We start from the raw sequence: 14,925 nt of genomic DNA on the forward strand, positions 1-14,925 counted from the left end.
CCTAAAGAGCACGTGACCGTTTTGGAGTCCAAGAGCAACAAAGTCTTTTCCTTTTCCATTTTCTCCCTGTTTCTATAAACACAAGAAACTCTCTCATTAACAAAACCAAAACTAGTGAGCTGAAATGTACACATGGTTTGGAAACACCAGTGTTGGACTGGGGTGTACAACGTTAAAATTTACACAACACCAGGTTATAGACCAACAGGTTTATATGGAAGCACTAGCTTTCAGAGCGCTGCTCCTTCATCATAAAAGATGAGAGACCTAACAAACAATCCAGGTCTTTTTCAATATATAATTTCAGTTACATCACACTGTAAACGTTTGCTATAAATTCTGTCTTACAATTTTATTCTCCACAACCACCTAATGAAAGAGCAGCACTCCGAAAGCTAGTGCTTCCAAATAGATCTGTTGAACTATAAAATCTGATGTTGTGTGAAAAGTACAGAGTGAGGCAGGGGAAAGCTTAACATTTCCTGAGGACTTGAAGAATCTGTTAATTCTCTTCTGATAACACTGAATGTCGTTCTCTTGGTGAGATATGAAATTGTCAACCCCTAATTGAATACTGGAGTGTAAGCATAAAATTGCCCAAGACTGTGAACAATGACAAGGATTGAGAAAATATCTAACAACAGAATTTAAAGCTGTGAAAACATCTAAAATGCCAATGTTTGATTTTATGAAAATTTAAATGAATATTCATACTTGCATGTTTCTTCTAATGTCTCATTTTTTTCACACATTTCTCTCACCTGTTATAATTTATGATATTGATATTTATAATGGTAATTCCCAATGTAAACCTGTCACACTGTGATTATACCTTCCCACCAGAAGTGGTACTGTAGTGCCTTATGTCTCCCAGTTCCTCAGCCAGTATTGCAGAAAAAGTCCTGCACTCTAACCAATTTTCTTTCTTAATATTGTTCTATTAATTACAAATAACAACATAAATAACATTATTATTTCTAAACCAGTACAAGTTGCACAACTGTACTACAGGGTTGAACTATGGAGAAATATGTGGCCCAAATGATATCACTCCCTGGTGGTCAGTATGTCCTCTGCTTTACCGCTGCCTGGTATATTGAGTGGAATCTTTTTGTATGGATCAAACTGGTGTTTGAGTTGCACAGAACAGATTGCAATACTGCAACCTTTCAACAAATTTCAACAAAATGCATGTTCCAGATGTTTGCTTTGATTTGTCAGCAATATTTGAGGCACTTACCACTCCCTGCCACAGCAGGACACCATCACGTGATGTTGTACGAACCTCCATTTCAATGGTTTCAGGGGCAGTTGGAGAACTGTGACAATTAAACCACAGTATTGTTAAATGGAAGCATATAAAATCCTCTTAATACCTTGCCCATTGTGCCCAACAGGGAGCAAAAGCCTCTGGTTTATACAGTCCACAATGTCTTTGGTCATTCTTGGTGGAGGAGGGTGGGATTACTTCTGTTCTAGGCTGGGCTGGAATATGCTATGAGGCCTGGGCATTTGGCCTGAACCTGGTGCATCCAATAGGCCTCGGTCAAGGCAGAACCTTCTCAGTCACCTAAGGTAGCACGCAACACGTGTGACTGGGGCAAATGAGTTTTATCATCCTCACTCCAGTCAATAGACAGTCCCCTGTATGACCCTGGAAGGCTACAGACTGGTCACTGCCCAAATAGGAATGGGCACCCATTGGGTGATTCATCCTGAGTCATTGGCTAGAACCAGTCTCTGTCTTTATTCAGAATGCTGCCATTTCACTGGTCTATCTGAAGGTACTTACTCTGTATTAAGGAGTTCCCCAACATTCACCTTAGCTGTAATGATCATCTGCTAAAAACTTGGTTTTGCTGGTCTGTGTGTGTAGGAGATGGCAACAACATTTATTAAAGTTGTAGGACCTCACCTCTGGCCTCAGAATATCTGGCAGAATCTGTGTTTGGTGGAGTAATCTCAGCCTCTGAACAAACCACAGAGATTACAGTACAGAAAAATGCCCTTCAACGCAACTGATCCATACTGATCAAGTTTTCCACACTAAACCAGTCCGGCAGCTCACTCCATCTACGAACCACCCCCTACAGGAAATATTGCCCCTCAGGTTCTTTTTAAATGTTTCTCCTCTCACCTTAGAAAAGTGCCTTCTAGTTTTGAAATACCCTATCCTAGGGGGAAAAAAACCTTTGCTCTTCACATTATCAAAGGTCCCCATGATTTTATACATCTCTGTATATTCACTCCTCATTTTAATTTCATAAGGGAAAAAAAATCAGGATTTCGATATATTTTTAAATCTACATTCTACCACCCCACACTTATCACAACCAAAAATGATGTACAACATTGTCAAGTTAAAGATCCTTATGGAGTACTGGCCTTTTCACACATGGTTTAGAATGTAAACCTCATAGCTGGAGGTGGTTGAACGGAACATCAACTCTCATTACCACCCATTGCTCTTACCTCCTTGGGAACATCTGTTTTGGCAACACAATGTATCCACCATCATGGAAGAAGGCTCCATATTGCACAGGAGAGTCTGTATAAAACAACAGTAATAAGAGTTTATATCAGTAAGCAAGTCTCAGTCATCAAGCACCTTCCTTCATACAATGAAACCTTCTTTGTCCACACTGTAGAAATCCTATGGAGTGTCTTAGAAATATATTCCTGAACTACCTCAAGCAATGTTAGCTTGAGGTTTCATTATCACTCACTAATCCTTAAAATCCTCCATTCTCACGAAGGGGTTTTCTTTTGATGTAATGTTCACTTGTAATATGTGAATTAGGAGGAGATGGGGCTAAACCTTCATGAGGTTATTGTACTGCCTTCCTACTTAGTTAACAAAATTCTTGCCATCTTGGTGTAATTTCACCAGTGGATCTCTGCTCTACTAGGGCTTCCCAGGAAATCTGGACATTGAACCTTTAAAATCAATGATGCAATTGCACCTTTAGCCCCTATCATTGTTCTGTCACTTTTAATGCAACATTGAGCTGTGTTCATTAGATTTTAACATCAGGGCTGCTCCCAGGAGGTACATTGCAATTCCCACAATCACTGCAAACAGGAATGGTAAAGACAGTGACTGCAGCTGCTGTGATAATCCGGGTGGGCAGTACTTCACAAACAGCCCAACAACAACCTGCAGCATTCATCTCAGTCGTTTCCACACATCAGCAACAGCTCAATTACAAATTTACATTAACGATTCTTGTGTTCCACCTGCCTCAGTATATTCCTTAATGCTGTTCTAAATTCAAAATGTCCTCTTTCCTTGATGACTGGAAAACTGCATATCAGAGATTCCCTTATCATTTCCATTGGACACAATGACACAAAGTCCCAACGAACCAATGATAGGCTACATCCCACTTTTCCCAAGCCCAGGGATTCACCAGCAATCTGCCTTTCAAAACACGGCCAGTCCGTTCGACCTTCCTTCTCACTTCCCAGCCCCGGTCTAGCTTCTCTCCCCCTTCTGCCCAGCTATAGTCTTGCATCTTCCTCCCAATGCCAGCATCCTGGGTCAAGGCAAACTCCCCAACAATAACGTAAGGCTGCGGGGTGGGGGGGGGCGATGCTGTTCCCGACAATGATCCAAGTCTGACACCAATCCTTGTGGGAGACACTCGAAATAAGGCTTGGACATTAAAGCGAGATTGGGCTGAACATGGAGATTTCCTGAACATCCCCATCCCAAGTTAAAACCAACCCTAATCCTCTGTTGCAGCCTTCTCATTGCAGGCCAAGGAAGCAAACAGCAGAATACAGTGAATTGAACCTCGAGGTCACTACGAACCCCTATGTCCACACATGACCGCTACCTCGAAAAAGTTTATCCCACTCTAGTGGGCTGCATAAAGGAGAACTTTGCACTTTCCCTGTCAGGGAATTGACACCTTATTTCCCTTTCTCATCATGGTATCTCTTTCAGGCGTGTGAAGTTATGTGGGAAACACCCAGGAAGTAATGTGACAAGAGAAATGACTGGGGAGAGAAAAGAAAGGTAACATCAGAGTCTGAACAAGGTTGTCAGTGATACTGGTTCCAGTGTCCATTATGGACCCTGAGCTCTATGCTGGTTGGCGCCTCCTAATGCGCTAATGGTGGCCAAAGAATTATAATTTTAAATCACCTTTCACAATGTCTGAAAGTATTCATAAACCAAAGAATGACTGTGATAATATAGCAAAACTGGCAAGTAATTTACACAAAGCAAGAGACCACAAACACAAACTAAAATGACCAGGTAGTCTGTCCCAGGTTGGTTAGGCAACTATTGGAAAGGACATACTGGGCATGTCCCATGCTCTTCTTCCAACAGCATTGTGGGATCTTCTGTGCTGACTTGAAGAGGCAGATGGAATTGAGTTTAATGTCTCATTCAAAACCTGGCACCTCTGGTAGAGCAGCATTTTCTCGGTAACTGTGCTGGACTGTAAGCTTGAGCCATGTCTCACACCTTCAGAATCTTACAACTGTAGTCTTCATGTCTCAGGACCAATGGGAAATTGCTCGATCTAATCCACATGGAGGAATAATTAAGACATGAAATGATTAACTAAGGGATCCATGTCTACGAGGTGCCAAGGTTTCGACAGGCAGGTGAGGTAGCCATTATTTTATGAAGGTTCCCAAACAAATGTGAAAGAAATGGGCACATCAATCTATACTAAATGAAGGCCGCTGGAACACAACTAGGTAACTCCAGAAAATCATTTGAAAATTGGCCTAATAAGGAAAAAGAGTACTATATTAATTGAAACTAGACACCAAACCTCTAAGAGAGGCTTAAAGTGCTGTCACTTTGGACTCAAAAGTTTTATTCTTGCTTCTCTCTCCACAGATGCTGCCAGACCTGCTGAGTTCCTCTGGAACTTTGTTTCTTTTATTTCAGAATGCCAGCATCTGCAGTTCTTTGCTTTTATATGCCCCCCTCTCCCCACTAAAACCCCGTCAGCCTGCATCATATTTATAGCTACACTATATCAAGGCATAAAGCAACATTCTTCATGAAGATTGCCTATTGTAGTACATGTCACAGGGTGTATTAGAATTTCTCATTTTATTATCAAAAGATGCCACCCACAACTCAATAGAAGAGCTCATGCTACTGGGTTAGGAGCTTGGAGCCCAGTTGAGGACATGGAGCACAAAGCACACTGAGGTTTGGCTGGACTGTCAGAAAGGCCATCTTTTGGATTAAATCAAGACTGTGTCTGTGCCCTCAGTTGTCTGTTAGAAGATATTTGACATTTCTGCCTTTTCCTGATGCCCCAGCTAACATTTATCCATCATCAAAAAAAGCTTATTTGGTCACTATTACCACGGATGTTTCTGAACACTTGCACCATGCAAATTAGATGCCATGTTTCCTATATTAGAACGGTGTTAAAAAGTGTGATGCTGGAAAAGCGCAGCAGGCCAGGCAGCATCCGAGGAGCAGGAGAGTCGACATTTCGGGCATAAGCCCTTCTTCAGGAATGAGGCTGGTGTGCCAAGCGGGCTGAGATAAAAGGTGGTGGTGGGGAGGGGGGCACGCTGGGAATACTCCCTCGTCAGGTCCACACCCCCCACCAACCCAACCTCCACTCACGGCACCTTCCCCTGCAACCGCAAGAAGGGCAAATCTTGGGCCCATACCTCCCCCCTCACCTCCCTCCAAGGCCCCAAGGGATCCTTCCATATCCATCGCAAATTCACCTGCACCTCCACACACATCATTTACTGCATCCGCTGCACCTGATGTGGTCTCCTCTACATTGGGGAGACAGGCCGCCTACTTGCGGAACATTTCAGAGAACACCTCTGGGACACCTGCACAAACCAACCCAATCAGCCCGTGGTTGAACACTTTAACTCCCCCTCCCACTCCACCAAGGACATGCAGGTCCTTGGCCTCCTCCATCGTCAGACCTTGGCCACACAACGCCTGGAGGAAGAGCGCCTCATCTACTGCCTAGGAACCCTCCATCACACGGGATGAATGTAGATTTCTCCAGCTTCCTCATTTCCCCTCCCCCCACCTTATCTCAGTCCGGATTCAGCACCACCCTCTTGACCTGCAATCTTCTTCCCGACCTCTTCGCCCCCACCCCCTCTCCGGCCTATCACCCTCACCTCCTTCCCAGCGCCCCTCCCCCAAAGTCCCCCCCCCCCCCCCCCCACCTTTTATCTCAGCCCTCTTGGCACACCAGCCTCATTCCTGAAGAAGGGCTAATGCCTGAAACATCGATTCTCCTGCTCCTCGGATGCTGCCTGGCCTGCTGCGCTTTTCCAGCACCACACTTTTCAACTCTGGTCTCCAGCATCTGCAGTCCTCACTTTCTGCTATATTAGGACAGTGACTACATCTCAAAAATGATCATAATGGCTCCAGTACAGGTGATAAGAGGCAGATGGAGTTCAATGCGGACAATAGTCAGGTTAATTCACTTTGATAATAACAAAAGGGAAACGTAACATTTCTAAAAAGGTGTGAAACTCCTAATTGTTGGTATTCAAAGATTTGCATGCACTTGTACTGGGCACACAAAATTAGCATGCAGCTGAAGCAAGCAATTAGATAATCAAGTTACATGTTAGTCTTTATTACAAAGGGCTTGAAATAAAGACAACTTGCTACAATTGCCACTGGGCTTTGGTGAGATGACACCTGAAGAATTGTACGCAGCTTTGGTCTCCGGCTTTGAGGAAGAATGCACTCATTTTGGAGATAGCGCAGTGAAGGTTCACATGGGGTTAGCCATAATATGGTGTTGGACTGGGGTGGACAAGTTTGGAAGTCACTTGACACTAGGTTTACTTGAAACCACAAGCTTTCAGAGCACTGCTCCTTCATCAGGTGGAGTTGGGTTCAGTTTACAATGAGAGGTGGAGTAAATTCTCTGGAGGTTACATGAATGGGGACCGAAAATTCTGAAGGGGCCTGACTGGATAAACGAGGAGAGATGGAGCGGTGTCTCCTGGTTAGAACATTTAGAACCCAGAGTCACAATCTGAGTATAAGCGGTTACTGAGGTGTTGATTCTTTTGGGCTGAGGTGACAAGAAATGTCCTTATCTAAGCCCTGCAAATCTTTGGAAAGCTCTACAATGGAGGGTTGCTTATGCTCTATCCTTGAATGTATTCAAATCCGAGGGAGAAAGACCATCTCAGAATCTTTCCAGGAACTGAGGGACTGCCGAGGAGATGGGAAAGTGCAGCCAAAGCAGGAGATAAGCCACAATGGCATGGAATGGGACAGCAAGCCTGAGGGGCCAAACAGTTGACGCCAGTTCAGACTACTTGTTTATGTTTTTAATGCACTCATGGGACGTGTGGTGTCACTGGATGGCCAGCATTTATTGCTGGTGTTTAGTTGCCCTTGAGAAGGTGGTGGTGAGCTGTGTTCTGTAGGTGGACCCACAATGCACCCAGGGAGAGAATGCCAGGATTTTCACCCAGTGATTGTAAAGGAACAGTGATATATTTCCAAGTCAGGACAGTGAGTAGCTTGGACAGGACCTTGCAGTTGGTGGTGTTCCCATGTATCTGCTGCCATTATCCTTCTGGATGGAAATGATTCAGGGTTTGGAAGGTCTAAGAATCTTTGGTGAAGTTCTGCAGTCCAACTTTGAGATAGCGTACACTGCTGCTACTGAGCACCGGTGGTTGAGGGAGTGGATGCATGAGATGTGGTGCCAATCAAGCATGTTGCTTTGTCCCAGATGATGTCAACTTCTTGAATGTTGTTTCAGCTGTGCTCATCCAGGCAAAGGAGAAATATTCCACCAGACTCCTGACTACAGGCTTTTGGAAATCAGGAGGTCAGTTACTTGCTACATTACTCCTAGTCTCTGACCACCTTTTGTGCTACTGTACTTGTATGGAGTGACCAGGTTTGAGTTTTTTGTCAACAGTAACCCCCAGGATATTGATAGTGGGGGAATTCAGTGATAATAACACCACTAAATATCAAGGGATGGTGGTTAGACTACTTCTTATTGACTACATTTGTGTGGCATGAATGTTGCTTGCCACTTGTCAGCCCAAGTCTGGATATTGTCCTGATCTTGTTGCATTTGAACATGAATTGCTTCAACATCTGAGGAGTTGTAAATGGTGCTGAACATTGTGCAATCATTAGAGAACATCCCCACATCTGACCTTATGATGGAAGGAATGTCATTAATGAAGCAACTGAAGATGGTTGAGCCTAGGACACTACCCTGAGGAACGTCAGCAGAGATGTCTGGGAACAGAAATAACTAAACTCCAACAACCACAACCATCTTCCTATGTGCCAGGTATGACTCCAACCAACAGAGAATTTGTCCTGATTCCAGTTTTGCTAGGGCTCCTTGATATCACACTTGGTCAAATACAGCCCTGTTGTCAAGCACAGTCACACTCACCTCACCTATTATTGTGGAATATTCAGAGGATGTGAAAAAAGCAATAGGAATACGAATATTTTTCTTATTTCCCTATTTAACCAACTGATAAAATAATCCTTCCTATACAAGTTCACATATAAGATGATAGTAGATACTCTAAATAGTCAGGAAGATGGTGGTAATGTAATGGATGAGTAATATAGCAGCCCTCGCGAGTGCTCTGGGCCAAGGATTCAAATACTAGCACAGCTAGAGGCATTTAAATTAAATTAATCAAGAATCAAAAGTTTGCCTCAGTGAACTATGGCCAAAAGCAGGGGGAGGCCAGTCAGCCCCATAGTGACCATAAAACTATCTTGATGGCTGTAAAATCCCATCTGGGTCCCTAATGTCCTTTAGGGAAGTAAATGTGTTGTCCTTAAATGATTTGGCCTATTTGTGGCTCCAGATCCAAAGCAATGCGGTTGACTGAAATGTACTAGCAAGCCACTCAGTTCAAGGCCATATAGGGATGGGCAACAAATGATGGCCTTGCCAGCAATACCAGACCCCAAGAAAGAATAAAACAAATGCTGCGTATGAATGTTCCACTTCTAAAAGAGCTCCTGATTGACCAGGAATAGGCAGAAGGGATCAAAAACCTGTGAGAGGACATGAACTATGTCACCAGAACGGATTCCGGAACCAAAGTATAAATAAATCAGACCATAACACTCACATCAAATAGAAATCATTATGGGTTATCAAAATAATATGTATGAATGCTGTTGTCAGATGTTACTGCCAGGATTTTTTAAAAAATGCATGTCACTGAACTCTTCAATCTAACTGAACGCTCATAATTACTCCCAGGTGTCTATTAATCTATATGTAACTATCATTTTATGAACAAGGATTTCAAGGTTAGCCTTTAAGCTCCATTTTGGGGAGGAAGAATAATCTCGTTCAGGCAGGGATTGTAACCTGCTCTCCTATAGGACAAGGAAACACGTGTTTTGCTTTGTTAAATATTTGCACAATGACAAACACATTTTTGAAATGTAACACCATTAACCCAACATTGAGCAGAATTTGTAACTGACCATGCTTACAATAAAAATTATTATGTACAAGATTATTACCACATGTATTGCTGAATGCTAAATTCTGGTAGCCATTGAGCAGAATTTGCAGTCCAGGAATATTGCTGACTACTGGGGTTAATTCTATAAAAGTGATTGGAATATTCTTTCATATAGTGCCTTGAAGTGTTTCTGTACAAGTATAGCCAAAATAGATTTCCTGTAGCTTTATAAAGACTCAACAGTGAGAGACAACAGGCAGAGGACATGACCACAGAGATGCAATCCTGAATTTATGCATTCTCATCTGCACCAGATTTCCCTGAAGGAGTCAGCCATCCATTCCTCAGATTCAAGGCTGGTTGATGGTTGAATCACCAGAAGAGATGCTTTATGCTTTTTCATGTAAACATCCTTCTCTCACAACCGTTTATCCAGCTCATAGCGTCACATTACTTAGGTTCATTTCAACAGAGGAATTAAAGACACTATATGAAAGTGTTAGTATATGATCAGATCTAGATTAAAGCTAAATGATGCACTACAGTATTGGATTTGGGTTAAATTAGCTTCCTTTAAGCCCAAATTGATGACAAACTATTAACATCCTCCACCTTGTTATTTCTTTGCTATTTATATACATACTCCATTTTTGAGTTACAACTGTAACCACTTCACATTGAACAGCAGCTCTTGGAGACACGTTCAACCCATGAGCTGATATTTAAAAATATTGTGGTCACCATTTATACAGTACAGCATTGACATTTTTTTGAGGTGAACTGCTTGCTCAGATGGCTGTGTGTGCAGTTTCCTGGACTGGGATGGAGTTTTGGGTTTAAAAGAAAGGATAGGTTCTAGGACACAGTCTATGTCGGGGGTAAATGAAGCAGTGCTTATCACATTCCAATTGTGACTACTGCAATCATTCTCATTTGTACCATCAGCAGCTGAAAGCTCTTGACTTCGTCGAGTCCATAAGATATAGCAGCATTCAGCTGATTGAATTTGCTCTGCCATTCAATTGTGTCTGATATGTTTCTCAACCCATTCTCCTATCTTCTCATCCCAATGTTTGATCTCCTTTCTAATCAAGACTGTCTCGATCTCTGTCATGAAGATATTCAATGACCTAGCCTCTATAACCCTCTGTGACAATGTGTTCCACAGATTCATCACCCTTTGGCTGAAGACATTCCTTCACATGTCCATTCTAAAGGCTCATCCCTTCTCTCTGAAGCTATGTCCTCTAGTCCTAGTCTCTTTCACTAGTGAAAACATCTTCTCTATGCTCACTTTATCCAGGTCTCTCAGTATTCTGTAAGTTACAATGAGATCCTGTCTCATCCTTCTAAACTTCATCGAATACAGATCCAGAGTCCTTAACTGCTCCTCTATGATTTGCCATCCATTCCCAGGATCATTCATGTGAACCTTCTCCTTTACATACAGGGCCCAAAACTACTCACTGCATTACAAATGGGGTCTGACCACAGCCATACAGAACCTACCATCTAAAGGAAGTTACATTTTTACCAACATCTCCACAGGCAAAGAAAATCTGGGACAAACCCTAGAGTCCTCTAGAATTAGAGATTAACCCATAGGACATTGCAGAGAGCATTCTGGGAGAGAGCTATAGGTGGATTATTCAGGAGAAAGGCTTTTTAAAAAGTTTCCATTTAATAACAATAAAAGCATTAGAAATAGAGTGTGTTTTTTGGCTCATTGCAAGTGGAAGATCATGTGATGAATCTTCTAAGAGTACATCCAATGGGAAATGGAAATCCCAGATTTAAAAGGCCTCAAAAAAAATGACAATCCTCTTTAAATCATCGTTCCATGCTATGAAATGGATCAAAAATTAAGTTCAGACTAAATCTCAGGCAGTGTTGTCAACAACAGGCTAGTGTTAGGATATTATTTCTGACTGTTCAGGACTGAGTGATTATTGCAGTGGAACAGCTGGAAATCCATCACATTTCATAAAGAAATGCATATCCCTTCTGCTCCCTTGGGCTTCAGTGCATCATTTAACAACTAAATGTTACAAATGTGATTATAGGCAACTAGGACTAGGAATCATGCCAAATTAGATACTACCACCACTTCCTTGTTAGATGAAAGGTCAACGTAGACTAAATGACATTACCCGCACTACCCTCCATGTGCCACTCTGGTGCTGGAGTAACAGCAGACATACCTGTATAAGTGTAAATAAAGTCATTAACAAGCCATTGTATCTTGTTGTGCTTCATAATGTCTCCTGGTTTTGAGGGAGAAGAAATGTTAATGTCCACAGTCAGTCCAACTGACTCTGCAATATCCCACTCACTAACAGCTCGGACTTGTGCTAAATTGGGACAGTTGCCCCACTGACTGGTCAATCACCAAGCTGACACAGTCACAATCACCAAATCATGCCTTTGCAGCCAGTATCATAGTCTCCTCTATCACCATCCCCAAGTATGCCCTGTTCCATAAGGAAGATGGTGCTGGGAATCCTCAACACTGACACTTTGAGGTCTCCTGGCATCAGTTCAAACAAGTGCAGAGAAATCTCCTACAGCCACCACCTACAGTCCTCACTAAGGTAATGATTCAGAACTCCCGAGGTTGAACTTTGAAGTAAATGCAGAGGGTAGCAAAGTTGCAGAACAGACTCTGGATGGAGATTTCAAAAAGTGCATCAAAAAGAGTGGCTCAAAAGCACCATTAATGATTGAGCTGATTGAATTCTGAAGGACATATCTGTCAGGCGGGGACAATGAGAGATGGTAAGAGAACTAGTAAGAGGAAAAAACCTATTCAGCCTCATCCTCACTGATCTGTCAATGATTCATCTGTTCATGACAATAGGTAGGAGTGACTACCACGCAGTATTTGAGACAAAGTGCTCTCTCACACTGCAGCCACAATCCATTGTGTTGTATGATACTAAGGCACTGCTGAATAGAATAGATTCGGACGTTAAAAACATACCTAAATATCAAGTGACAGCCTAGTGATGCTCCAAGATATCAGACAAGTGATTGAGTTTTTAAAAAATTTTTAAATGCACTGATATTAGCAGTTGACATGCCCATTGTTTAGAAAGCTAGACCCAAATCCTGACACAGAACCAGGACCAGTTCTGTCCAACAGATAATATTGAAGCTCTGCAGTCCTGCACCTTTCAGTTGTGAATAGTGGTGGACATTTAAATGATTCACAGGAGGAGACTTCACAAACGTCCTCAGCTTCACCAGTATGGGTTTGAGGCAGAGCTCTGGTCAGAATTCACATTCAGTCATCAGCGAATCACACTTCACTCGATCAGCAAGGAAGCTTCAGGATCCCTGTTGGTGCCTTGGATCAGATTTTCCGAGCAGATTTTGAGAAGTAAATGAAGATGGGGAATAGATATGATGATCCTGCAAAGAACTGATGGATCGTCCAGGAGGAGCACCCTCAACAGCAGTATTGCAGTACGACATATTTCCATTTGCAGAGCAAGAGATCGGAAATGATCAGCCATTTTGTCTGAGTGTGTCAATCCTGTGTGTTATTCTTCTGAGCTGTACAGTTCAACTGACACCAACATCCAAACAGCAGAGCCTACTTGCACAGGAAACATTCTACACACTTGCACCTAACTACTGTCATTTGTCATATGTTCATTCATAGTTGGTTACACTACACTTACAGTGTTTACTGATGTGGTAGCTTCGCTTGTGGTCAGATTAAACACTTTAGGTCCAGATTTCCAAACAGTGAGCATGTCAACTACTGATAACAGAACAATTAAAGATTCAAAATAAGATTCAAGCACTTGTTTGATATCTTATTTAAGTTGATGGCTGCCTTTTGCACCAATCTTTCTTAGGACAGCTAAAAATCAGCTCCAACAATTTCCTGAAGTTGTACAGGTCATCATAAAAAAACACTTGCTGTCAACTCTACAGCTTCCTCCTGCCTGAACTCTATATTCTTCAGAGGGTTCAAATGGCACAGTTTCTAAATGATCCTTCTGACCATGTGCAAATGACTGGGAGACGGTTATGGAGAACTGCCACCGAGAAATATAGGACCTGGGCATTTGGGAAACAAATACGTGATTTTCATTAGTTGAGATGATCACAAGCAATATATAGTTCTTGAAACTTCAATAAAAAGATACAAGTTGTAATTTTATAATCTAGATCTGAAAGAATGGCACAGAAGAGGAGCTGGAGACAGTTATTAGCACCTATAAGAGAGAGAGAGAGAGAGAGAGAGAGAGAGAGAGAAAAGACTCGAGATAAAACAACATGAGGAAAGGTGAAAACAGTTGATGAGTGAAATCACAGAAACATCATCAGTAGATTGGTGTTGAGCAGCTACTGTTAGCATTGTGTTTCAACTCCAGTAATTTTGAAAAATGCAAATTTCTAAACCAGCAAATTTGAAAAACACAAATTTCTAAACATGGAAAGTGAGATTTGATCGTACAGGAGAGAGAACTGATTCGCAACCGGGAAAAATTTCTACTAATCTCCCATTTTTAATTAATAGTACAAGAATAAGGTTAAAGATGTTGGAGTAACTAAGATTGTCACAAGTCAGGGAACTTCAAAAAGTGAAAGATATTCGGCCAAGCAGAACACTTGTCCTGTGGCACTTGGGGAGCTGACAATGTAAAAAAAACGCCTCAGACAGCATCTTGAAAATTTATGAGCACAACCAACGAGAGAAACTTTCCCCACCCAATTTTTTTATTTGTCCTTTCCTCTGGTATTGCCTTGTTCGCATAAACTGCATATTCTATTATCTGTTCACTAATCACAACTGAACAGTGTTCTGCAATCCAATCAAATTCAACCAGAATTTTAGCAGGATTCATCATCAACTGATGGGTAGAGAAACAACTGGAGCATAACCAGCACCATCACAGTGGAGGCACAGCTTCCTGAACAACTTGCATCACAATATTTTATTTAGATTCCTGTACCATTTTCCAGGTGAAGAAAGTGGTTGTTAACAGTTGGATGTTTGCAGACATAGCAGTCTCGAGGATTCAGAGTTGCTTTCTTCAGAGGTTTTATAAGGGCAGCCCAGGGGTGACTCATCATCTGATGAAAAAGTTCTGATTTGAGAATGACAGGGAGTCTATGAATAATGGTGGTGGCAAGTTGGAACACTGCATCAAACTCACAATCGAGACCTTCCAACGACCTTTACTGATGCTGGAATCCTCCCAGGAACAGAGGATGAACAGGAATAGCAAAATGATTTTTTAAGGCTGTTAATAATTACCCCAGTGACAAAAATAACTGATCACAAGCATGTTCCAAGTCTCAACTGGTCTGTGTGCCCTTAAGTGAGGCTGCACAGCTATTGATGGAAGTTATTGATAACTTATAGGTTATATCTAACTGGTTGAAAACAGGCTTATTCTTTTTGAGAGATAATCACAATTCTCTAAGTTTATATTTAGTTGCCAAAAAGAGGTG

At 42.0% G+C, this 14,925-nt stretch overlaps 1 protein-coding gene across 4 annotated transcripts in view; it reads right to left on the reverse strand.

The window, feature by feature from the left end:
- Window positions 1-14,925, reverse strand: part of hspg2 (heparan sulfate proteoglycan 2) — a 530,364-nt gene that overhangs the window by 9,627 nt on the left and 505,812 nt on the right. For all 4 annotated transcript variants that reach the window (XM_060851818.1, XM_060851817.1, XM_060851815.1 and 1 more), the window contains 3 exons: window positions 2,473-2,548; window positions 1,241-1,319; window positions 2-72 (listed from right to left, as the gene is read on the reverse strand). In XM_060851818.1, the coding sequence (XP_060707801.1) occupies window positions 2-72; window positions 1,241-1,319; window positions 2,473-2,548 (226 nt within the window). The remainder of the gene's footprint in view (window position 1; window positions 73-1,240; window positions 1,320-2,472; window positions 2,549-14,925) is intronic.

The sequence above is a fragment of the Hemiscyllium ocellatum genome, chromosome 37 (assembly GCF_020745735.1).
Source record: "Hemiscyllium ocellatum isolate sHemOce1 chromosome 37, sHemOce1.pat.X.cur, whole genome shotgun sequence".
In the NCBI taxonomy this organism is placed as follows: domain Eukaryota; kingdom Metazoa; phylum Chordata; class Chondrichthyes; order Orectolobiformes; family Hemiscylliidae; genus Hemiscyllium; species Hemiscyllium ocellatum.